This window comes from Mustelus asterias, chromosome 19 (genome assembly GCF_964213995.1).
Source record: "Mustelus asterias chromosome 19, sMusAst1.hap1.1, whole genome shotgun sequence".
In the NCBI taxonomy this organism is placed as follows: Eukaryota; Metazoa; Chordata; class Chondrichthyes; order Carcharhiniformes; family Triakidae; genus Mustelus; species Mustelus asterias.
This window is the reverse complement of record NC_135819.1, coordinates 2,296,061-2,320,686: the sequence shown is the minus strand read 5'-3', so window position 1 is coordinate 2,320,686 and position 24,626 is coordinate 2,296,061. Positions and strand designations below refer to the sequence as shown.

The 24,626-nt window shown below is 47.4% G+C and overlaps 2 protein-coding genes across 5 annotated transcripts in view; one reads left to right on the top strand and one right to left on the bottom strand.

Annotated features, from left to right (window-relative positions):
* The window catches only part of LOC144507676 (uncharacterized), a 140,923-nt gene extending 117,862 nt beyond the window's left edge, over positions 1–23,061 (top strand). For 2 of the 4 annotated variants that reach the window (XM_078234844.1, XM_078234843.1), the window contains exons 13-15: positions 4,892–5,065; positions 6,344–6,548; positions 13,220–23,061. In XM_078234844.1, the coding sequence (XP_078090970.1) occupies positions 4,892–5,065; positions 6,344–6,548; positions 13,220–13,364 (524 nt within the window). In that variant the 3' untranslated portion in view covers positions 13,365–23,061. The remainder of the gene's footprint in view (positions 1–4,891; positions 5,066–6,343; positions 6,549–13,219) is intronic. The other 2 variants (XM_078234846.1, XM_078234845.1) reach the window with 1 other exon arrangement.
* Positions 22,901–24,626, bottom strand: part of LOC144507680 (A-kinase anchor protein 8-like) — a 32,024-nt gene continuing 30,298 nt past the window's right edge. Inside the window, exon 13 of the mRNA XM_078234862.1 lies at positions 22,901–24,338. Coding sequence (XP_078090988.1) covers positions 23,940–24,338 — 399 coding nt within the window. The 3' untranslated portion in view covers positions 22,901–23,939. The remainder of the gene's footprint in view (positions 24,339–24,626) is intronic.

The following is a 24,626-nucleotide window of genomic DNA, read 5'->3' as shown; positions in this document are numbered from 1 at the left end:
CAGCTTTTAAAATGGCTTTCATTTTGTTCTGATCTTGGCTCTTAACCACAGTCTCAACGTACCCACTTGTTGTGACTATAATTGGAACTCCAAGGCTTTTGTTTCACTTTGCCTTTGAGATGTGGGAATCGTTGTAGAGGTCAGCATTTATTGCTCATCCCTAATTGCCCCTTGGATGGTGAGGCATCTTCTTGAACCACTGCCTTGAGGTGCTGGTATGCCCACAGGGCTCTTCGGGAGAAGAGTACCCCAGGACTTCAGTTTAAGTTTATTTATAAGTGTCACAAGTAGGCTTACATTAACATTGCAATGAAGTTACTGTGAAAATCCCCTAGTCGCCACACTCCGGTGCCTGTTCAAGTACACTGAAGGAGAATTTAGCATGGCCAATGCACCTAACCAGTAGTGTGGGAGGAAACCGGAGCACCCAGAGGAATCCCATGCAGACCAGGGGAGAACGTACAGACTCTGCACAGACAGTGACCCGAACTGGCTCCCAAACTGTGTCCCCCAGAAGTTCTGGGGGAGACAGTGACCCAAACTGAATGGTATTTGGCTTAGAGGTGATGGTGTTCCTGTGTGTCTGCTGCATTTTTCCTTTGAAGTGGTAGAGGTGGCAGGTTTGGAAGGTGCTGTTGAAGGAGGTTTGGCCAGTTGCTGCAGTGAATCTTGCAGAAGATGCGCACTTTTGCCACTGTGCTTCAGTGGTGGAGGGGGAAATGTCTAAGGTGGTGAATGTGGTACTGATCAGCAAGCTGCTTTGTTGTGGATAGTGTTGTGTTTCTTGAGCTTTGTTGGACCTATACTTGTCCAGTCAAGTGAAGAGTATTCAATCTCATACCTAACTTACGCCTTGTAGATGATTGACAGCCTTTGAGGAGTCAGGGGGTGAGTTACTCTCCATAAAACTCCCAGCCTCTGTCATGTTCATATAGCCACACTCTTTGTATGGCTTAGTCCAGTTCAGTTTCTGGTCCATGGTTAATACACTCTTCCCCCAACCTACCCAAGGATGAAGATGGTGGATAATCCAACAATGGAATTGCCATTGAATGTCAATGGGGGAGAAGTTAGATTCCCTCTTGTATTCTGAAGCACGCAAGTGCAGTATGTGCTGGTTAGAGTTTTAAGTACAGGACAGGAACACCATCCAAATGGTATCACATTGGGTGGAATTCTGAGCGTTTTATACTTTGCATCGTTGCATGATTCTGCAGGTGGGGAGCTGCTGTAATGTGCAATTCTAAGGGGAGAAACCACATTGTAACAGGCAAATCTGGGGAGACGATGGCTTAGTGGTATTATCTCTAGACTGTTAACCTAGAAAGTCAGCTAAAGTCCGGGTTCGAATCCCCCCCATGGCAGATGGTGGAATTTGAATTCATTAAAAAATATCTTGAATTAAGAATCAACTGATGACCATGAAACCATTGTCGATTGTTGGAAAATCCCATCTGGGTCACTAATGTCCTTTAGGGAAGGAAATCTGCCATCCTTACCTGGTCTGGCCTACTTGTGACTCCAGAGTCACAGCAATGTGGTTGACTCTCAACTGCTGTGAACAAGGGCAACTAGGGATGGGCAATAAATGCTGACCAGCCAACGACGCCCATGTCCCACGAATGAATATTTTAAAAAATTCTGAGAGAGGGGTTGCACTGTAATGAGCCATATTGGGAGGGGCTACATGGTACTGGGAAATTCTGGGGGAGCAGTTGCACTGTAATGGGCAACTCTGGGGAGAGGCTGCACTGTGAGCAAACTTGGGGAGGAGCTGATCTGTAATGAGTAATTCTGGGGGAGAAGTTGCACTGTGGGCAACTCTCTGGAGAGACTGCACTGGGAAACTGTGCAAGGAGGAACTGCACTTCAGTGTGCAAATCTGGGGGAGAGGATTCACTGCACTGGACAATTCTGGGGAGGAAATCCACTAATGGAATTGTGGGGTGGATCTGAATGGTAATATGCAATTCTGGGGAGAGGCACTGTAATGGACAATTTTGTGATGGGGCATTTGTACTGTAATGAGAGATTCTGGGGTGTGAAGCTGTATTAACGGATAATTCTGGGGGAGCAATTAGACCGCAGTGGGTAACTCTGGGAAGAGGCAGCACTGTAATGGGCAGTTCTGGGAGGAGCAGCACTGTAATGGGCAGTTCGGGGAGGAGCAGCACTGTAATGGGCAGTTCGGGGAGGAGCAGCACTGTAATGGGCAGTTCGGGGAGGAGCAGCACTGTAATGGGCAGTTCGGGGAGGAGCAGCACTGTAATGGGCAGTTCGGGGGGAAGGCTGAACTGTAATGGGCAGTTCGGGGGGAAGGCTGAACTGTAATGGGTAATCCTGCAGCAGGATCTGCACTGCAATGGGAAATTGAGGGTTGGAGAGAGCTGCAGTGCTGGGCAGTTTCTGGGGTTCGAGCTGTACTATAATGGGGAATTCTAGTGGGAGGAGATGCATTGTCACGTGCAGTTTGGGGTGGAACTTTAATGGGAAGTTCTATGGTTAGGAGCTGCATTGTAATGGTCAATTCTGGGGAGAGAAACTGTAATGGGCAGTTCTGGGGGAGGGGCTGCACTGTAATGGGCAGTTCTGGGGGAGGGGCTGCACTGTAATGGGCAGTTCTGGGGGAGGGGCTGCACTGTAATGGGCAGTTCTGGGGGAGGGGCTGCACTGTAATGGGCAGTTCTGGGGGAGGGGCTGCACTGTAATGGGCAGTTCTGGGGGAGGGGCTGCACTGTAATGGGCAGTTCTGGGGGAGGTGGAGAGAGGGACCTGTACTGCAATGAGTTATTCAGGCTGGAGCAGTCGCACTGTAATGGGAATGTGTGCAGGAACTACACTGCAATGGGTAATTCTGCAGCAGGATCTCGCCAATGCAGTGCAACCCCTTTCCCCCTGAATTGCCGATTGCAGTGCAGCTATTTTCCCCTGTTGAAATGGGGCCATTACAATGCGGCTCCTTCCCCAGAAAAAGCTGATTGCAGAAGAATGTGGGAGGTGCTGCACTGTAATTGGCTGAAAGAGCTGCACTTAATGGACAATTCCGGGGGAGCAGCTGAATTGTAATGGGCAGCTCTCGGGGGAGGAGCTGCACCATAATGGGCAGCCCTGAGGGCAGGTGGTATACTGGAATGGGAAATCCTGGGGACCAGAGCTGGACTGTAATGGGTAATTTTGTGGGAGGTGCTGTGCTGCAATGGGTAATTTGTATGAGGAACAGTAATTTTATTGGCAATGGTAGAAAGTGTGCATGTGCTGTAATGTGTTATTCTGGCTGGAGCAGCTGCACTGTAATAGGAAACTGAGAGGTTAACTGCACAGTAATGGGCATTCTGCTGCAGGATCTGCACTGTAATAGATTCTATTGCAAGAAGCAGCACTGTAATGGCCATTTCTGTGGGGAGGAGTGGCACTGGTATATATTACTGGGTGGAGGGACACTAATGGGTGATTCTGGCTGGACCAATTGCATTGTAATAGGAAACTGCAAGAGGTTAACTGCACAGCAATGGGCATTTCTGTAACAGGATCAGCACTGTAATAGGTAATTAAGGGTGGTTAGCACTGCTACCTCACAGCGCCAGGGACCTGGGTTCGATTACCGGCTTGGGTCACTATCTGTGCGTTCTCCCCGTGTCTGCGTGGGTTTCCTCCGGGTGCTCCGGTTTCTTCCCACAGTCTGAAAGACGTGCTGGTTAGCCGTAGTAAATTCTCCCTCAGTGTACCTGAACAGGCGCCAGAGTGTGGGGACTAGGCGACTTTCACGTAAGCCTACTTGTGACACTAATACATAAACTTAAATTTTAACTTTTAATTCTGGGGAGTTCTGGGAGAAGAGCTGCAATGTAAAGGGCAATTCTGGGGGAGCACCTGCACTGTAATGGGCAATTCGGGCATAGGCGCTGCAAATTTATGGGCTGTACTGTAATGGGAAATTCTGTGGAGGGGAGCTGCGTTGTAATGGGAGATTCTGTGGAGGGGAGCTGTAATCGGTTGAAAGAAATGTGCTGTTCCTCACCAATTATATGGATCTCTTTCTGGGATGGACCTGATGCGTTGAATAGCCTCTTGCTGTACCGTAAAGACTCTTTAGAGCACAGCAGTAATTATCGGTTAATGAGGTGTCTGCTGCTCTCGCTGTAGACTGTCCCTCAACAGAAGCAGCATTTGCATTGGTTTTAGGCTACATTGATTACCAGAATCTAATAGTGCCTCAAACTTCAGCATAATGACTCCATCCAGATGCATGTTGACACGAAAGTAAGTTTCCAGCGGGATTTGATCCGATACAGCCTCCTGGAAGGAAATTAATTGAAGTGCATTTCTTTTTACAAAGGTTGTTTAGTGGTTAATGCTGGTTGTCGGATCCGTCACCGAGTGGATTCTGGGGCTTCCTTTACTTTGCAACTCTTTCCCCCACCCCACCCCGCCTCCAAATACCTGGCTTGATGCATGGATGAGGAGTGAGTGACTGTGTGCGTTTGTGTGAAAGCTGCGTGACCGGACGTGGTGCATCTTTCTGCTTTGCAGTCATTGAAGGTTTTTTAGTCAGATAGGGCACATCACCCGCAGCACAGAGCTTTTCGCCTGAGCTCTCTAACCCATTCTCCCCCAGCTGCCCACCATCTTGCCCTCCCGAGAGCAGGCCATAACGCTGACATTTCCAATCTTCACAGCACCCCGCCCCCCCCCCCCCCCCACCACCACCACCCCATCCCTAAAGAGACTTTGCAGGCAATCAGTGCTAAATTTTGAGAGCCTTTTATTTGTGCTGTGGGCTCACGGTAACCGGGAACTAGGTTGAGACCTGCCAGAACCTCAAATTAAAATTAGCAATCAAACTGTGGAAGGCAGGGTGGTAACTGAATCTTGATTTCGTTTTGGACAACAGAGCACCCAGTCAAGTTAGGAACCTGTGATTATTGTGGAGTGACACTAACCACGGGTGTAGGCCTCTCCAACCACATGCGTGGCCATCTGAAATCTGGATTGAAAAGGAAGTTACCAAGTCTGTCTCAGTTTGAGGAACTCCACGAAAAGGCTGAACCTCCACTCACCGAACCATGTGAGACCCTTTGGCTTTGTATAACTTAACCAAAAACAAAAAAAAATAAATCTAAATGTGATCGTTGACAGTGCTGGAGAGAGAACTTGTTAAATTGAAAGTGCACTGTGAAGGGAAACTGTGTGATTATACGATGCTGTGATCCAGACACCAAGTTAATTCCCCTCCCTAATAAAGTTGAGCGTCCATTTCATTGACATGCTTAAGAATGCAGAGCCTAACCCTAGAAGTTCAGGACTAGTTGCAGCTTTTGCTTGCTTTTATATATATATTTATAAGTTTGTTGTTTTTTTTCGCTTTAATTTGCACGTGAGTGGATTGTTTTTTTTTATTGTACCTTTTTTTTTGTGTTCTCGCACTCTTTTTTTCCCCTTGTGTAGAAAACCGAGCCATGGTGTATAACTCATTGTAATGTGTAAGTAAGTCTATACCGGTCTCCGATCAAGCCCCGTCTGCATGCGGTTTGGCAACTTAGAAAACCCTGCATAACATTCACCTCGTAAGCGTCACGTACAGAGTCCCAACCACTTCAGGGAAAGGTTGGTTAAAAGTAGGCCAGAAACTGCGCTGATTCACTCTTCCATTTAGAAGCGTAGCTTGTAATGTAAAACTTGTGTGTAGTGCTGAATGTGTAAAGAGGCAGGCTGCGGGGATACAATCGATAAATGACCTTTCTTTTGTACCCACTCGGTGTGTGGCAGATGCGGAATAGTCCCTCCGTCCCATCAGTAAGTGCAGTTAAACCCTCAAACGGCAAGGTTAACAGGCCAGAGATTTAGCGTGCCCGAACCATGCCACGCTTCCTCTCTCCCTCTCAAAACTTAATGGATGCAGCCAATTCCGGACATCTTCAAATCTCTCTGAGAGGGACTGTAAACTCTATATCTTCCTGCAAGGATTGATTGAATATAGTTGCATTCACATGATTCTCAGATCAAAGCATGTGCAGCTTGAAGAAAATTATCCACTGATTCTGAACACATGTTGAATCAGGCATTTCGCAAAGGGCACTTCCTTGATTATGGAATTCCAAATGCCTGTAAGTGCCACTCCGCACAGGAAGCTATATTCCCAGAAGTGGAGTTCTTTAAAAGTAAGCTGGAACTCGTTATAATTGCAGTGTGATCTTTGGAGGGTTTAATTGTGCTTGCAGATTGTCAGTAATAGGTGACTACATCTGAAGTTACTCCTTGTAACAGTGCAAGAGAGGTTGAAGCGGACATTACTTTTTATTCATGGCGTGAGACAACAGGCTAACAACTTCTCTTTCATGTTCAGACTATGAGCGTAAGCAGCATAAGCCAGTGGTATGTGCAGAGAACGTGTCACCAAAGCACGAGGAAGGGAAGGAGCCAAAGACATTCAGGCCAAAGTCTGAGGAACCAAGACCTCTCCGAGTGAGACCTGTGATCTTTCCGGTGCCGAAACCTGAACCCCTCTCGTTGGTGAAGTTTATAGGAAACATCTACACCTTGAAATGCAGGTAATTCTCACAGTGGAATGGCCTCTGGAAAATCGGAGCTGGATGTTCCCGTATACGTTCGTTCTTGGGGGTGTGAGCAAGACTGTATTGACAGCTCAGTCCCAATTCTGTGAGTGTCTCTCTCTGTGAGTGAGTGTCTCTCTCTGTGAGTGAGTGTCTCTCTCTGTGAGTGAGTGTCTCTCTCTGTGAGTGAGTGTCTCTCTCTGTGAGTGAGTGTCTCTCTCTGTGAGTGAGTGTCTCTCTCTGTGAGTGAGTGTCTCTCTCTGTGAGTGAGTGTCTCTCTCTGTGAGTGAGTGTCTCTCTCTGTGAGTGAGTGTCTCTCTCTGTGAGTGAGTGTCTCTCTCTGTGAGTGAGTGTCTCTCTCTGTGAGTGAGTGTCTCTCTCTGTGAGTGAGTGTCTCTCTCTGTGAGTGAGTGTCTCTCTCTGTGAGTGAGTGTCTCTCTCTGTGAGTGAGTGTCTCTCTCTGTGAGTGAGTGTCTCTCTCTGTGAGTGAGTGTCTCTCTCTGTGAGTGAGTGTCTCTCTCTGTGAGTGAGTGTCTCTCTCTGTGAGTGAGTGTCTCTCTCTGTGAGTGAGTGTCTCTCTCTGTGAGTGAGTGTCTCTCTCTGTGAGTGAGTGTCTCTCTCTGTGAGTGAGTGTCTCTCTCTGTGAGTGAGTGTCTCTCTCTGTGAGTGAGTGTCTCTCTCTGTGAGTGAGTGTCTCTCTCTGTGAGTGAGTGTCTCTCTCTGTGAGTGAGTGTCTCTCTCTGTGAGTGAGTGTCTCTCTCTGTGAGTGAGTGTCTCTCTCTGTGAGTGAGTGTCTCTCTCTGTGAGTGAGTGTCTCTCTCTGTGAGTGAGTGTCTCTCTCTGTGAGTGAGTGTCTCTCTCTGTGAGTGAGTGTCTCTCTCTGTGAGTGAGTGTCTCTCTCTGTGAGTGAGTGTCTCTCTCTGTGAGTGAGTGTCTCTCTCTGTGAGTGAGTGTCTCTCTCTGTGAGTGAGTGTCTCTCTCTGTGAGTGAGTGTCTCTCTCTGTGAGTGAGTGTCTCTCTCTGTGAGTGAGTGTCTCTCTCTGTGAGTGAGTGTCTCTCTCTGTGAGTGAGTGTCTCTCTCTGTGAGTGAGTGTCTCTCTCTGTGAGTGAGTGTCTCTCTCTGTGAGTGAGTGTCTCTCTCTGTGAGTGAGTGTCTCTCTCTGTGAGTGAGTGTCTCTCTCTGTGAGTGAGTGTCTCTCTCTGTGAGTGAGTGTCTCTCTCTGTGAGTGAGTGTCTCTCTCTGTGAGTGAGTGTCTCTCTCTGTGAGTGAGTGTCTCTCTCTGTGAGTGAGTGTCTCTCTCTGTGAGTGAGTGTCTCTCTCTGTGAGTGAGTGTCTCTCTCTGTGAGTGAGTGTCTCTCTCTGTGAGTGAGTGTCTCTCTCTGTGAGTGAGTGTCTCTCTCTGTGTGTGTGAGTGTCTCTCTCTGTGTGTGTGAGTGTCTCTCTCTGTGTGTGTGAGTGTCTCTCTCTGTGTGTGTGAGTGTCTCTCTCTGTGTGTGTGAGTGTCTCTCTCTGTGTGTGTGAGTGTCTCTCTCTGTGTGTGTGAGTGTCTCTCTCTGTGTGTGTGAGTGTCTCTCTCTGTGTGTGTGAGTGTCTCTCTGTGTGTGTGAGTGTCTCTCTCTGTGTGTGTGAGTGTCTCTCTCTGTGTGTGTCAGTGTCTCTCTCTGTGTGTGTCAGTGTCTCTCTCTGTGTGTGTGAGTGTCTCTCTCTGTGTGTGTCAGTGTCTCTCTCTGTGTGTGTCAGTGTCTCTCTCTGTGTGTGTGAGTGTCTCTCTCTGTGTGTGTGAGTGTCTCTCTCTGTGTGTGTGAGTGTCTCTCTCTGTGTGTGTGAGTGTCTCTCTCTGTGTGTGTGAGTGTCTCTCTCTGTGTGTGTGAGTGTCTCTCTCTGTGTGTGTGAGTGTCTCTCTCTGTGTGTGTGAGTGTCTCTCTCTGTGTGTGTGAGTGTCTCTCTCTGTGTGTGTGAGTGTCTCTCTCTGTGTGTGTGAGTGTCTCTCTCTGTGTGTGTGAGTGTCTCTCTCTGTGTGTGTGAGTGTCTCTCTCTGTGTGTGTGAGTGTCTCTCTCTGTGTGTGAGTGTCTCTCTCTGTGTGTGTGAGTGTCTCTCTCTGTGTGTGTGAGTGTCTCTCTCTGTGTGTGTGAGTGTCTCTCTCTGTGTGTGTGAGTGTCTCTCTCTGTGTGTGTGAGTGTCTCTCTCTGTGTGTGTGAGTGTCTCTCTCTGTGTGTGTGAGTGTCTCTCTCTGTGTGTGTGAGTGTCTCTCTCTGTGTGTGTGAGTGTCTCTCTCTGTGTGTGTGAGTGTCTCTCTCTGTGTGTGTGAGTGTCTCTCTCTGTGTGTGAGTGTCTCTCTCTGTGTGTGTGAGTGTCTCTCTCTGTGTGTGTGAGTGTCTCTCTCTGTGTGTGTGAGTGTCTCTCTCTGTGTGTGTGAGTGTCTCTCTCTGTGTGTGTGAGTGTCTCTCTCTGTGTGTGTGAGTGTCTCTCTCTGTGTGTGTGAGTGTCTCTCTCTGTGTGTGTGAGTGTCTCTCTCTGTGTGTGTGAGTGTCTCTCTCTGTGTGTGTGAGTGTCTCTCTCTGTGTGTGTGAGTGTCTCTCTCTGTGTGTGTGAGTGTCTCTCTCTGTGTGTGTGAGTGTCTCTCTCTGTGTGTGTGAGTGTCTCTCTCTGTGTGTGTGAGTGTCTCTCTCTGTGTGTGTGAGTGTCTCTCTCTGTGTGTGTGAGTGTCTCTCTCTGTGTGTGTGAGTGTCTCTCTCTGTGTGTGTGAGTGTCTCTCTCTGTGTGTGTGAGTGTCTCTCTCTGTGTGTGTGAGTGTCTCTCTCTGTGTGTGTGAGTGTCTCTCTCTGTGTGTGTGAGTGTCTCTCTCTGTGTGTGTGAGTGTCTCTCTCTGTGTGTGTGAGTGTCTCTCTCTGTGTGTGTGAGTGTCTCTCTCTGTGTGTGTGAGTGTCTCTCTCTGTGTGTGTGAGTGTCTCTCTCTGTGTGTGTGAGTGTCTCTCTCTGTGTGTGTGAGTGTCTCTCTCTGTGTGTGTGAGTGTCTCTCTCTGTGTGTGTGAGTGTCTCTCTCTGTGTGTGTGAGTGTCTCTCTCTGTGTGTGTGAGTGTCTCTCTCTGTGTGTGTGAGTGTCTCTCTCTGTGTGTGTGAGTGTCTCTCTCTGTGTGTGTGAGTGTCTCTCTCTGTGTGTGAGTGTCTCTCTCTGTGTGTGAGTGTCTCTCTCTGTGTGTGTGAGTGTCTCTCTCTGTGTGTGTGAGTGTCTCTCTCTGTGTGTGTGAGTGTCTCTCTCTGTGTGTGTGAGTGTCTCTCTCTGTGTGTGTGAGTGTCTCTCTCTGTGTGTGTGAGTGTCTCTCTCTGTGTGTGTGAGTGTCTCTCTCTGTGTGTGTGAGTGTCTCTCTCTGTGTGTGTGAGTGTCTCTCATGTGTGTGTGAGTGTCTCTCTCTGTGTGTGTGAGTGTCTCTCTCTGTGTGTGTGAGTGTCTCTCTGTGTGTGTGAGTGTCTCTCTGTGTGTGTGAGTGTCTCTCTGTGTGTGTGGGTGTCTCTCTGTGCGTGTGGGTGTCTCTCTGTGCGTGTGGGTGTCTCTCTGTGCGTGTGGGTGTCTCTCTGTGCGTGTGGGTGTCTCTCTGTGCGTGTGGGTGTCTCTCTGTGCGTGTGGGTGTCTCTCTGTGCGTGTGGGTGTCTCTCTGTGCGTGTGGGTGTCTCTCTGTGCGTGTGGGTGTCTCTGTGTGCGTGTGGGTGTCTCTGTGTGCGTGTGGGTGTCTCTGTGTGCGTGTGGGTGTCTCTGTGTGCGTGTGGGTGTCTCTGTGTGCGTGTGGGTGTCTCTGTGTGCGTGTGGGTGTCTGTATGCGTGTGAGTGTCTGTGTGTGTGAGTGTCTGTGTGTGTGAGTGTCTGTGTGTGTGAGTGTCTGTGTGTGTGAGTGTCTCTCTGTGTGTGTGTGAGGGTCTCTCTGTGTGTGTGTGAGTGTCTCTGTGTGTGTGTGTGTGAGTCTCTGTGTGTGTGAGTGTCTCTCTGTGTGTGTGAGTGTCTCTCTGTGTGTGTGAGTGTCTCTCTGTGTGTGTGAGTGTCTCTCTGTGTGTGTGAGTGTCTCTCTGTGTGTGTGAGTGTCTCTCTGTGTGTGTGAGTGTCTCTCTGTGTGTGTGAGTGTCTCTCTGTGTGTGTGAGTGTCTCTCTGTGTGTGTGAGTGTCTCTCTGTGTGTGTGAGTGTCCCTCTGTGTGTGTGAGTGTCTCTCTGTGTGTGTGAGTGTCTCTCTGTGTGTGTGAGTGTCTCTCTGTGTGTGTGAGTGTCTCTCTGTGTGTGTGAGTGTCTCTCTGTGTGTGTGAGTGTCTCTCTGTGTGTGTGAGTGTCTCTCTGTGTGTGTGAGTGTCTCTCTGTGTGTGTGAGTGTCTCTCTGTGTGTGTGAGTGTCTCTCTGTGTGTGTGGGTGTCTCTCTGTGCGTGTGGGTGTCTCTCTGTGCGTGTGGGTGTCTCTCTGTGCGTGTGGGTGTCTCTCTGTGCGTGTGGGTGTCTCTCTGTGCGTGTGGGTGTCTCTCTGTGCGTGTGGGTGTCTCTCTGTGCGTGTGGGTGTCTCTCTGTGCGTGTGGGTGTCTCTCTGTGCGTGTGGGTGTCTCTCTGTGCGTGTGGGTGTCTCTCTGTGCGTGTGGGTGTCTCTGTGTGCGTGTGGGTGTCTCTGTGTGCGTGTGGGTGTCTCTGTGTGCGTGTGGGTGTCTCTGTGTGCGTGTGAGTGTCTGTGTGCGTGTGAGTGTCTGTGTGTGTGAGTGTCTGTGTGTGTGAGTGTCTGTGTGTGTGAGTGTCTGTGTGTGTGAGTGTCTCTCTGTGTGTGTGAGTGTCTCTCTGTGTGTGTGAGTGTCTCTCTGTGTGTGTGAGTGTCTCTCTGTGTGTGTGAGTGTCTCTCTGTGTGTGTGAGTGTCTCTCTGTGTGTGTGGGTGTCTCTCTGTGTGTGTGGGTGTCTCTGTGTGTGTGTGGGTGTCTCTGTGTGTGTGTGAGTGTCTGTGTGTGTGAGTGTCTGTGTGTGTGAGTGTCTGTGTGTGTGAGTGTCTGTGTGTGTGAGTGTCTCTGTGTGTGTGAGTGTCTCTCTGTGTGTGTGAGTGTCTCTGTGTGTGTGAGTGTCTCTCTGTGTGTGTGAGTGTCTCTGTGTGTGTGTGGGTGTCTCTGTGTGTGTGTGGGTGTCTCTGTGTGTGTGTGAGTGTCTGTGTGTGTGAGTGTCTGTGTGTGTGAGTGTCTGTGTGTGTGAGTGTCTGTGTGTGTGTGTGAGTGTGTGTGTGTGTGTGTCTGTGTGTGTGTGTGTGTGTGTCTGTGTGTGTGTGTGTGTCTCTGTGTGTGTGTGTGTGTGTGTGTGTGTGTGTCTGTGTGTGTGTGTGTGTCTCTGTGTGTGTGTGTGTGTCTCTGTGTGTCTGTGTGTGTGTCTCTGTGTGTCTGTGTGTGTGTGTGTGTGAGTGTCTCTGTGTGTGTGTGTGTGTGTCTCTGTGTGTGTGTGTGTGTGTCTCTCTGTGTGTGAGAGTGTCTCTGTGTGTGAGAGTGTCTCTGTGTGTGAGAGTGTCTCTGTGTGTGTGTGTCTGTGTGTGTGTGTGTGTCTGTGTGTGAGAGTGTCTCTGTGTGTGAGAGTGTCTCTGTGTGTGAGTGTGTCTCTGTGTGTGAGTGTGTCTCTGTGTGTGAGAGTGTCTCTGTGTGTGAGTGTCTCTGTGTGTGAGTGTCTCTGTGTGTGAGTGTCTCTGTGTGTGAGTGTCTCTGTGTGTGAGTGTCTCTGTGTGTGAGTGTCTCTGTGTGTGAGTGTCTCTGTGTGTGAGTGTCTCTGTGTGTGAGTGTCTCTGTGTGTGAGTGTCTCTGTGTGTGTGTGTCTCTGTGTGTCTGTGTGTGTGTGTCTCTGTGTGTGTGAGTGTCTCTGTGTGTGTGTGTGTGTGAGTGTGTGTGTCTCTGTGTCTCTGTGTGTGTGTGTGTGTGTCTGTGTGTGTGTCTGTGTGTGTGTGTGTGTGTGTGTCTCTGTGTGTGTGTGTGTGTGTGTGTCTCTCTCTGTGTGTGTGTGTGTCTCTCTCTCTCTCTGTGTGTGTCTCTCTCTCTCTCTCTCTCTGTGTGAGTGTGTCTCTCTCTCTCTCTCTCTGTGTGTGTGTGTCTCTCTCTCTCTCTGTGTGTGTGTCTCTCTCTCTCTCTCTGTGTGTGTGTGTGCGCGTGTGTGTGTTCACCTGTGCCCCGATGAATGGACATGGACAGAGGCTGTGCTTGGTTTAGGAGGTACATATTTTCAATGTGTAACTCTGTAAATATAGAATCCTAAGTGCAGAAGGAGGCCATTCAGCCCATCGAGTCTGCACCAACCACATTTCCATCCAGGCCCTTTCCCCACAACCCTGTGCATTTACCCTATCTTGTTCCTCTGCCACTAAGGGGCAATTTAGCGTGGCCAATCCACCTAACCCGCACATCTTTGGACTGTGGGAGGAAACCCACGCAGACACGGGGAGAACGTGTAGACTCCACACAGACAGTGACCCAAGCCGGGAATCGAACCCGGGACCTTGGTGCTATGAGGCAGCAGTGCTAACCACTGTGCTACCGTGCTGCCCTACTTGTGACTCTCTAATAAATAAACTTGTCCTGTCCAATCCAAGCTGTGGGGTAACTGGTGGAGAAGGCCTTTTTTTTTTAAAGCAAAGAATTGCTGGAATTGGATCGGGTTTTGACGCGTCTTTGTTCCTGAGCAGATTTTGCGATGTGGAATTCCAAGGTCCGCTCTCCATCCAGGAAGACTGGGTGAGACACCTGCAGCGACACATCCTGGATATGAACTTCCCAAAGGCAGAGGCCGCCCGCGAAGAGATCTGCGTGTCCACTGAGACAGGGAAATAGGCTGAATCCGCTGCCCGTGTGGGTACATTGGGGTAGATCGTCCATTGCAGTCTCTTGTGAAGACACACTCGATTTATGTTCTAGTTTAGTGAAGTTTGGAAAGATTCTCCTTTGCCTTGAACGTTTAAACCTCTGTGTAGTAATGAAAAGTATCTGCCTTACGTGGGTTTCCTTAGAGTAATTCTGCATTCGCCTCGTACATTTAGAATATTATAAAGAACAACTTAGCCCTGATTAATTTTACAAAGTAGCACAGTGCACTTCAGGGGGAGTGGCACTGCATGGGGAGGGGGAGAGGGTGCATGGTGTTGTAATTGGACAGTTATGTAACCTGAAGCTAAGGCGTGGTTGGGTTGAGATCCACTCCAAGGCAATGGACCGGTGCACCAGTCCATACCTTGGGAGACGAGAGAAGGAAAAGAAAAGGCGGATTGGCGAAAATTATTTTAAAATTCACTGTTCAGCTTTTAATATAAACACTTTACCCAGCTGTAGTGAGTGAAGCTCTTAAGTGTCCCTCCCTCCCCCCCCCCCCGTCGTGGATAGCAGGAAAACAGAGGAGGGACCACCTGCATGTTGGCTGCTGAGCTCCAGTCGCTGCATTAAGGCAGAACTGAGCGACTGGGAGCAGGCGGTTTGGATGGACTGCATTTCCATGTCCTGTGAAATGGTGAGGTTTCGCATCTTGCTGGTCTCGCAGTGGGTATTGTATGGTGTGTGCTGACTTCTGCTGATTGGGGGGGGAGGAGTTAGTTTGCATGTAGCACACCGCGGGGAGGGGGGATGGGGGGGGGGGGGGGTAGTGGTACGTGGGGTGAACAGTGCAGTACAACACACAACCGTAACAGCTAATTCCGAGCAGCGACACCAGTGTCAACGGGATTGACCTGTCGTTCGGAGACCCTTCCGACTGGCCCATCAGCTCGAGGTGTCCGTTTCAACACCACCTGAGGGAGAGGAGCTCAAAGCCACATTGAATCTTTTAAAACTTCCCAGCTCAGCAGGGACATAGTCCTGCCGGGTGATCAAAGAGCCACAGCTCTCTGTCCAGAGCCCCTCGAGCTTCTTAACAGCAGCAGTTCTGCAGTTGACCCCCATCTCCCCTGTGCGCTTGTCGAGTGGACAAGTGTATTCCTGCGTGAGCCGTGTCCTTGGGTGGCATGTGTGTCAATAGGCATGTAGTTCGGGGGTAGCTGAGACAGCCGTGGGTCTGAAAGGGCAGTTTATTCCTCTGACTCCAAGAATTAAATCTGCATTTTTATTCAGTGACGTGTTTTTAAACTCATCCAACAGGGTGAGTTCAGTTCGCTCTTTTAATATTTGTCGAAGGGCCTGTTTGCTTTTAGAAATATTTAGGTCACAAAGTGACAGTACATTTCATAATTTCAATGTAAGTGTATGTTATAGTCCAACTGTAAAGATGCTTTTTTTCCCACCCCCTTTGGTGATGGTTAATTTTTTTTAGCAAAAGTGTGAAAGCGGGTTTTAGAATCTCCAGTCATGTTCCCTTGGCGCACCCGGCAACCTCTGGGCATCTTTTGTGGTCTGACCAGACGTGGGTTGAAGCAGGCAGTGGAAGATGTCATCTCGGGGCATTTGGGCCTCGAGAGGTTCCTGATGATGTGTTGGCACGGACAGGTGCATGCCGTGTTCTCCCCGCTGCCTCGGGCTAGTCATGCCTGTCTGTAAATGGCAACACTCCCAAGTGTCCTTCCCGCTGCTGTGATGGTGCACCTGTCACTGAGTCTCTGCAAACCAGATAATGGAGCTGCTGGGAGGTATAGGAAAGGCAGGGGGGAGGGTCTCTCAAGGCTGCTCACTTAGGGAGAGGAGTGGGGGAGGGTCTCTCAAGGCTGCTCACTTGGGGAGAGGGGTGGGGGAGGGTCTCTCAAGGCTGCTCACTTGGGGAGAGGGGTGGGGGAGGGTCTCAAGGCTGCCCACTTGGGGAGAGGGGTGGGGGAGGGTCTCTCAAGGCTGCTCACTGAGGGAGAGGGGTGGGGGAGGGTCTCTCAAGGCTGTTCACTTGGGGAGATGCTCAAATTCTTCTTCCTTCACCCGCCCCCCCAAACTCCCGCTCCCCACCTGGATAAACTCCTGTCTGCCTGACTGCCCCTCTCGGTTTGTAAGCTGGGCACAGTTAGACCATTTGTTTTTATTGAAACTGTTGGATTTAAAAGTTGTTTGTGGTCACTTTCTATTTTCAGTGTTGTGTGATGTGGGTCTGTGCATCTAATGCAGTCGGACCCCCGTGACCAAAAAAAAAATCTAGTTACCTGTTAGTTCCTGTGACTATGTATTGTTGTAACATGGAGTGTAATGAAATATACCTTCATAACCAAAGGTGCTATGAGATTGGTTGTTAGGTATCCCCAGACTAAGACTTGTTTCAGAGAATGGACTGCTGTGTCAACACATGTACGAAAGCTCCCTCGCTGAACTGGTGAACATTCACTTTTGTGGTCTATTTGAATCCATTTTCAGCGCTCATTTGGGTAGATAGCATTTTAATTTTTGTGTTGGCGACGATGCACTCTAGAAAAGATCGCATTTAATGCGTTTTAACGACATTGTGTGGTGCTGTTAACGCATCGCCTGATATCTCATCGCTGCCTGCGTCACCACCAGTGTTTCTCTTCCTCCTGTAAGATGCTCCCCCCAAAATGTTCAGCACTTGTCCGGGGAGAGAGAACCCATCATTATAGCACTGGGAGCTTCCAGTAATTCCGATAGATCTGATGTAAAAAGATTTCAACATGCTCCCCCCCTCCCGCCCCCCCGACCTGAGTGAGTAGGTGTGATCGTGTATTTGGGGAGCGTGCATCCCCGAGTTGGATACAGTTCCTAACAGGGTTAAGATCGTGGCTGCATTCCTCGTTTCAAAAATCCAGAGTAAGGTGAGACTCTGTCTGAAATGCAGAGGCATCTCCCGTGCTAAAGGTGCCTTCGGGTGGGGAGGGCAGTGAGCGGGAAAATGGAAACCAACGCACCGGGGAGGGGTGAGTGGGTTCCACTCAGCACCGTGATCACGGTGAGCTGTTGTCCTTGGTGGCAAGTGGCCGTCGAACCCTTGTTGAGCTGGCCGTCACTGCTCTGGTCACAGCGAGGAGATGTGCACAGTTATACGGTCCAGCAGTTAGGAAAAGGTGGGTGTTAAAAAGCGCTCTGAATCTCTGGTTATTAGTAGGAATAAGTTGGCCGCTGAAGTGTTTCTCAATTTGTAGTGAAATACGCACCCAGAGTCCAGTGGCTCGTGGGAACAAGAACACATTTGGCAGGGAAATGGAAAGTAATTTCTACTCCAGTTCCAGTTCATACAAGGAAGGGTTCACCCCCCCCCCCCCCCCCCCCCAACCCCTCACAGTCTGATTATCAGCAGTCCACTGGGTCGTTCCTTTGACATTTGAAGCTACACTGGGAGCCTCTTGCACCCTTCTCCTGTAGGGAATTCACTGGCGCCTACCTCCCCGGGCTGTGTGGTGACTGCACTGAGCAACACTCAATGGAGCTTGAACACATCTTAAACTTAACACATCTTTTCACTTCCATCACCGCCCCCACCCCGACATTTCCTGAGTAAGCACATAGTAGATAGCAGACTGAAGATTAAATAGCGACATTGTGTTTTACAGAAGCATGCAGGACACAAGGAGGCTATTCTGACCCTCATGCCTATACCAGCTCTCCGGCTAGTCCCACCCACTCCCTTGCCCTTTCCCTTAACCCTGCCAGTTTTCCACCATCCGGTACTTGTCCGATTCTCCTTTGCAAGTTGCTATTAAGATGTCAGCAGCCAGTCTCTGGAATGCTTCAGGAATGACGACTTAATCCCTCCCAGACTTTAAAGGAATCTTCAGGGTCGTTGGCGTTGACTGTTAATGTTGGTGTTGAGGGTTGAAGCATTTGCGCCGCTCGTAACTTAACCTCGAGACTGAGCCCGGGGGGAGCTCAGACTCGACTCTGTGTTCATCATCTTGCATCCAGCTAGAAAACGATCGTTCCTGGTCATTTATCTGAGAATCGGAGAGGAATTTTAAAAGGCAATCTGAATACTGTGTACAGCTTCTTAGAGCTGGATGGTACCTCTAGTAGTGGTTAATGTGTGCTCATAGTTTGCTGGAAGTTTCTTATTGTTTTATTGACGCGGTGGGAACTTTTTAAAATGCTTACTATTCCTTGTACTATAACCTGATGTTCTCGCATGTATTGTGAAATATTATTGATTCTCATCTGTCTTTGTATTTTAATCTGATCTTTTTTTTAATACAAGAGTTACCACAGTACGATTGGGATTTGCATTTTATGTAGCTTTCGATTTCTTTGTGCTCGGATCAGGATGTTTGTGTGTCCCGGTTAGAAACCGGTTCCTATTGCACTTAACTGGTGCTGCCGTTTCACCATCTACTGGCAGAAACATGACACTGCATGGACTCCGTCTGAACTGGGGGGGGGGGGGGGGGGGAATGTTCTCGATGAATGGCGCGGTATTTCAGAAAATTCACTTTTCATTTCTCGTAGACATGGAGATTGGTTTGCAAGCCGTGTGTGTGGGGGGTTCTGTGATGAGGTGGTGCAGGGTTGCACTGCAACATGGAGGTCCAGTGGGTTTATAGGTTATCCCAAAGATGTCACACTCGTTACTTGGCTGCCTATAATAGGCTGGTTAAACAAGTAAGCAGTCGGTCCTGCCTTGTCTTGGCTAAAAGTTATCAAAGCCAGTGGCCTGATGGGTAATAAAATAAACCTGGTGTTCAGGAAAGGGGATTAGATTGTAGCTTTAATCTGGAGGTCAACATGATAATGGCAAGCTGGAATACTGTGATTTATACAGTGGTTTATTTTAATCTCACACATTAAGCAACAGATTGAAAGCCTGCATTGTAGTCCGAGGCGGAGAACGGTTTTAAGAAGTGTTTTTGGAAGGAGGAGAGATGGATTTTGGGGAATTCCAGAGCCTGTGGGTGGTGAAGGCATGGCCACCAATGATGAAAGCAGTAGAAATCTGGGAACTGGAGTTAATCTTGGCACTCAGTCGACGTGCCTCAACATCTGTAGAAATTTGCTGGGTCTTTTCCATCTTAAATGTGCCAACCATTTATCATTTCTGGAAAGCGAGGTGTGCGTGTGCCAGGAACTCTCCACTGATTGAGGCAGCGAGCAATTGTCAGAGTGAATTCCCAGCAGAGGATAAGGCAGTCAGTGTAATCGTTCTACAGGCAGGATTTATGGTAACCTGCACACCAGACAAATCATTAGGATGTCTCTTGCCCAGCTTGTCATCTTTCTCTAATGGTTCACTGGGTAGTGTCTTGCAGGCCAGAAAGGTTTAATTCCCAGTCTCTGCTGAACAGGCTAATCTTGGTCGTTACTCCACTTGACGGCCCCTGCTCATGATTTTGCTGAAAAAATGAGCATGTGGATGTTGGCCAAGGACCAGATTTGCCTCGGTGCTGCCCATAACCCACTGAAATTCCTCCCGCCTAGCTTTCGACATTGTATGAGGTGTGGGACAGAACATAGAAGCTTGCGAAACCCCATGAAATGAAACTGAATGGAAAGGAGACTTTTTGCCTCAATGCTCATAGGACAGCCCCACCCAGTTGAAATATTTTGCCTGCCGTAGCAGGATTTGTTGGGTCAGTTCCAGCAGTGGGGAAGATTGTGGGTCACCAAATGGGTAGAATCTGTGCTTGTAATTCAGCAGAAGTGATCTTAGAGCAACTGGCCCTTCCATAAGACATAGGAGCAGAATTAGTCTGCTCCACCATTCAATCATGGCTGATATTTTTTTCATCCCCATTCTCCTGCCTTTTCCGCATAACCCCTGATTCCCTTATTAATCAAGAACCTATATATCTGTCTTAAAGACACTCAATGATCTGGCCTCCACAGCCTTCTGCGGCAAAGAGTTCCACAGATTCACCAGTCTCTGGCTGAAGAAATTCCTCCTCATCTGTTTTAAAGGATCGTCCCTTTAGTCAGAGATTGTGCCCTCTGGTTCTAATTTTTCCTACTAGTGGAAACATCTTCCCACACTTGCCCGGTTAACTGAATGGCATTAAATCGCTTCCTCACCAAGGTACAGTGATCTGATTCATTAATATTCTTGAGAGCATCATCTGAAACTCCTCCTTTGGTGGGCTGTGAGTTGGAAACCAAAATGATTGCCCAATATCTGGAACATTCAAAATGAATCTCAAGTGAATGCTCCTACATGAGAAAGTGATATCCAAGATCTTTGAGAATAATTCTGAATATTCTGAATGGATAGCTGTGAATGTTTGAACTGCAAAAGCCTTGTAACTTAATTAACCCATCCTCTGTTTTCTCCACTGCTTTGTGTTTGTAGAATTCATTTGTAGTTTACTGATAATTCTCCTTTAATAAGTTGGTAGGGCCTGTGCAGCATTGCCAGTGTGAAACGGATGGTGGGTGAGTCACTTAGCCTATCAGTCTCTGTGGTGTTTTGCCACTCAAATTTACCAAGTTATCTTCACTTATGAACCCCTATCACGAATAACCTGTCTGCTGCTTCGTTGGCCATTGACTTTCTGGGAACATTAAGCAACCCAGTACAAACACATTAACCAACTGCAAATCGCCAGAATATGCAGCAGTCCAGTCCGTCTGTAACTCAAAAATCCAGGATAACGTTTAGAATTTTTGAGTGCTGATTATTGGTGGTGTGTGGGAAACCAGACCCAAAATGTTAACCTGCCATTTCTCAGACTAATCTGCCTTGTTTTATTGGTGCTCCAGTAGGGATGGTTATTATACAGACTTTCAGTTTGACCTAGGTACTGATTGGAGTACATGCTCATGCTCTTCTCAGACCCCTATACTGCAAATCTTGCAATTTATTTTTTTGCGATAGCATGCAGCCACTTCTATTACATAGCCTCAAGTCCTGAATACCATTTTCCTCCTGCCTTTACACCAAGAGCAGGGGTTGAATAGAGCCATTGATCAGGATTTGGTGTATTTGATCAGGGTACATCGTTGCAAGATTGTGGTTTGGGGAACTGCAGTGGTGGAAGAAATCCTGAGCAGGATGTGGAGACTAGCTTATTTTGGGAATTGGCATCAACTATGGCTTTGGGGAGGGGAAGAAGAGAGATTCAAAAACACAAGGGGTCAATGAAACATAGCATGCGTGTAAATATTAAATCAACAGTTCAGTTTCTGATGAGTAATTTGTTTATATTTCAAAGCTTTCCTGCAGATGTGAGACACCCAGTCCATTCTATTATTCCCCCCCCCACCCTTAACATTCTTTAAAAAGAATTGTCAAATCTGCTTTTGTAAAAATGTATTGTGTAGGTTAAAAGTCACTTTTACACTTGGAATTCTAATTCACGGTCTTAAATGAAGTGTTTCACTGATGCCAGCTATGAGGATGCAAAGGACTAATTGGATAAGTTTTTTTTTTAAATATAGAAGCAACAGTGTCCAACATCGAACAAGCAGACATAGGCCTGGTATTTGTCATTACATTGAGGTCCTGATTTTTTTGGGAAAATAATTTTAGCTGTGGCTTTGTACAATAGTTTGTAACCTGTGTACACTTTTTGGAGTCAATTGTAGTACTTAAAACACAGTTTATGATATAGTCCCATCTTAAAGGGGTAATTGAGCCTCAAGGTTTGGTACATGAACATGGCTGAAACGAGAGCAAGTCCCGAACCAAAGACCAGTTTAAATCATAGAATCCCTACAGTGGAGGCGGCTATTTGGCCCATTGAGCCTGCACTGACAACAATCCCACCCAGACCCTATCCCTGTATGTACTTACCCTGCTAGTCCCAACACTAAGGGGCAATTTTGCACAGCCAATCCACCAACATGCATGTTTTTGGACTGTGGGAGGAAACCCACACAGACAGAACATGCCAACTCCACTCAGTCACCTGAGGCTGGAATTGAACCTGGGTCCCAGGTGAGGCAGCAGTGCTAACCATCATGCTACCTTATTGGAGGAAATGTGGTAAGGAAACTGTCCACAAAGCCACTGTCAAGACGTGACCAGGTAAATCTCCTGATGATGCATTCTGTACAGGCAGCTGAAGTATTTGCCTCTAATCATGTGGTTGTCAAGAAGCACACACTTAGGATTATTGTCCTTGTTTTTGTATGTATGTACGGTGTAGGTAAGCTCATTTTTTCTTCTTGACCTCAAGTACAGAAGCTTATTTCAGTTGCTTGCAAACGCTGCCAAGTGACTGAAGCATACAAATTTCCTTTCCGTTCTTCACAGTACGATGTAGCTAGGACTGGGCATTACGTAAATCTGCGTCTTCAGTATTGCCCTCGACTATAGGGTGCTTGATGATGGGGAGCCATCACTAACCAGGATGGTATACTGAATGATTTTCTGTACATGTACAAACATTTTCCAACTGGGGTACAGCAAGACATTTTAATCCTAATTAACTGGCTTCCCCCCCACACTCCCTCCCTCTTTGCTGTTGGTAATCTAAATGGATTGCCAAATAGATTAATGTTCACGGTAACCTCATTGCAGTGTTAATGTAAACCTGCTTGTGACTAAATAAATGTAATTGTTAACTACTTTGTTTGAAACAGTTTGATATCCAAACCAATGCCCAATAGCTATGATGAAATTTTGCGTTGAAGTTTTAACATTTAAATACAACTTTGACTCTGCTGCTGCTTTTATCCTGAGCTGTGCAGGTACTAGTGCTGGGGTCAGTGGAACACATTTGTAATGAGGTTAACACTGCATTTTTATAATTTTTCTAAAATGTATACTTGATTGTGCAACAGCCATATAGGACTGTATTTACTGATATTTGTACTTGGGAGTTGTTTATAAATTTAGATGACAAAGCTTCCAAGAAAGACATTTGTGTGTATGCCCCATTTTGACTCAACTTTCCACACTAATGTTTTGTTTTTAAAACTGTTGAGGTTAAATATACCAAACTGGAAGCTGGTACCTCAGAGCAACACTGTTACTGCTGTACATGTTACTAAAGGTTGTGTACCCATTTATCCTAAATAAAACAAAACCATGAAATCTAAATAGTTTTCTGTACAGTAGAATCTTCTCTTCAGGCTGGTGATTGATCTGGGCATTGTCCCTGTAGCTAGCTAGCTTATTGATCTGACAGCAAGGAATAGCAGAATTTTGCACTTGTAAGAACCACTCTGCCCCCAGGCTTGTCTTCGCCAAGACCCTGTCTTCCTCATAACTACATCTGGTTAAGCCGCAACTAAATACTAGAAAGACCAACGCCATCACTTAGTCCCTGCCACAGTGTCTCCAATTATTGACCAAAACTCATGGAACTTCCTTCCATCTCATGTCTAGCTGGCTTTGCTTCTGGGATTACTGCTCTCAGCCCTCAAGCACCGTTGCCCAAGCTTTTGGGGCAACATCCCTTTCTTGAAACAGCGGAGCAGCTGGGGCTGGTTTTTAGAAGGCCACAAAACATATTCCCATTGACTCACACGTTATCTTCAAAATGAGATGGTCTAACAAAAATCGGACACAACTTCAAGAACCACAACACTGAGGATTGCATTTTAAGTTTTAATTAACACCGCTACAAACTGATTTACAGTGTATAAAATTGAAAACAATGAGGTCAAGTCCAAGTACATTGCATTTAAATAGCCTAAATAAGGTTGCTGCCGCATAGAAAAGCAAGGTGGAATAAACCTAGAGGGGGGTGGGGGGGGTGAAAAATGCAACTACGTCCTGCAGCTTGTACAATACCACACTGCATTCCCACCGAGCCAAGCCATTCCTGTTTTCAATTCAATGTTACTCAATACCCAAGTGCCCTTAAAGATCACACGCCAGTTGGATCTGCATTTGGTTTGAAAACAGCAAAAGGTGCAAATGCAAAGTCAGGCTGATCAGACTCACCAGTAAAAGGAGTTTACTATTTATATTTGTAAAAAGTTGATTTGAATCCTCGAGAGGCAGTCTACACCCCGCAGGAATGCAGTATTAGTGCTCTGAAGCATTCTAGATGATTTTCACAATAGCTGCTTTACCACAGAGTGCTAGTCTAGTATTTGCAGTTACAAAAATCAGATTTTTAAAACAAAGCAACATGCCCAAGCACCATTCACTATCATCATGCGAGAGAGCTAATAACAGAATATTCTAGTCACCCAAAACCTGCTGCATATTTACACCTCATCTGTATACAAACCAAATGAGAGATTTTTTTTTAAACCAGTAGCTTAGCTTCACAATTGAAACTCTGGGTTGCGTAGCTTGGAATTAAGCTTGCCAGACCTTAGCAGTCACTTAAACTTCGATTACTGCAAACAAACTACATGCCAGTCCTTAAAGTTAATAGGATCAATTGAACACCACATTAATCACATTACAGGAACCAAGTTTATTTTAAAAAAAATTCACATCAGATGTAAGAGAAAACGGGACTTGGTATTAGCCATATCAGATGAAACTGCAATACACCAAGTGAACACAAATCTACTGGCAAGTTAAAAACAATGAAATTCTTAAACTAGTATAAACCTCAATAGCTGGTATGGGATAGAATTATACATCTGCGTGTCTGCAGAAAGTTGTACTAAAATTTACTCCAACTGTTCTTCATCTCCCTTCAGCATCTCCTCTTCCTCTTCTGCTGTCAATTCTATTTCCTTGTCCTCAGCTGCAACATCTGCCTCCCCAGCCACTTCCTCTGCGGTCCCTTCTGCCTCTCCCTCAGCCTCTTCTCCTCCTTCCACTGCTTCCCCTCCAGCCTCTTCCTCCCCCACACCTTCTTCCGCTCCCTCCCCAGTTTCCTCCTCTGCATTTTCTTCAGAAGGGTCAGCCATTTCTTCATTTATTCTGACGGTGCCGTCCCCTCCATCTTCAGTCTCCCCTTCTTTGTTCTCAAGATTGGAGCTGTCCTTCAGGCCTTCACCTTCAGCCGTCTCATCTGCAGCATCCTCCTCATCTTTGTCTGGGTCATCAGTGAACGGGTTCTCACCCTGCCAAAGAAAACAAGCAGCAGGCTTTAGAAGAGTTCCTTCCAGACACAAATGCTTTTTTTAAATACATGCAACACATGCAGAAGTGCCCCCATGACCAGCATTATTTGAAAGATACCCCATAAATTTTGAATTTGTCTTGCAGGTACCAGCAATTTTTAAGGCTACCTTTTGTAATGCATGAGGAAAAGAACTCATTCAGCTTCGTAGCCTTTTCTACTTATCTCATGGATGAGAATTTTGAGGGCAAATGCTAGTCCAAGCACTGAGATGCCCAGCAAGTTCTTA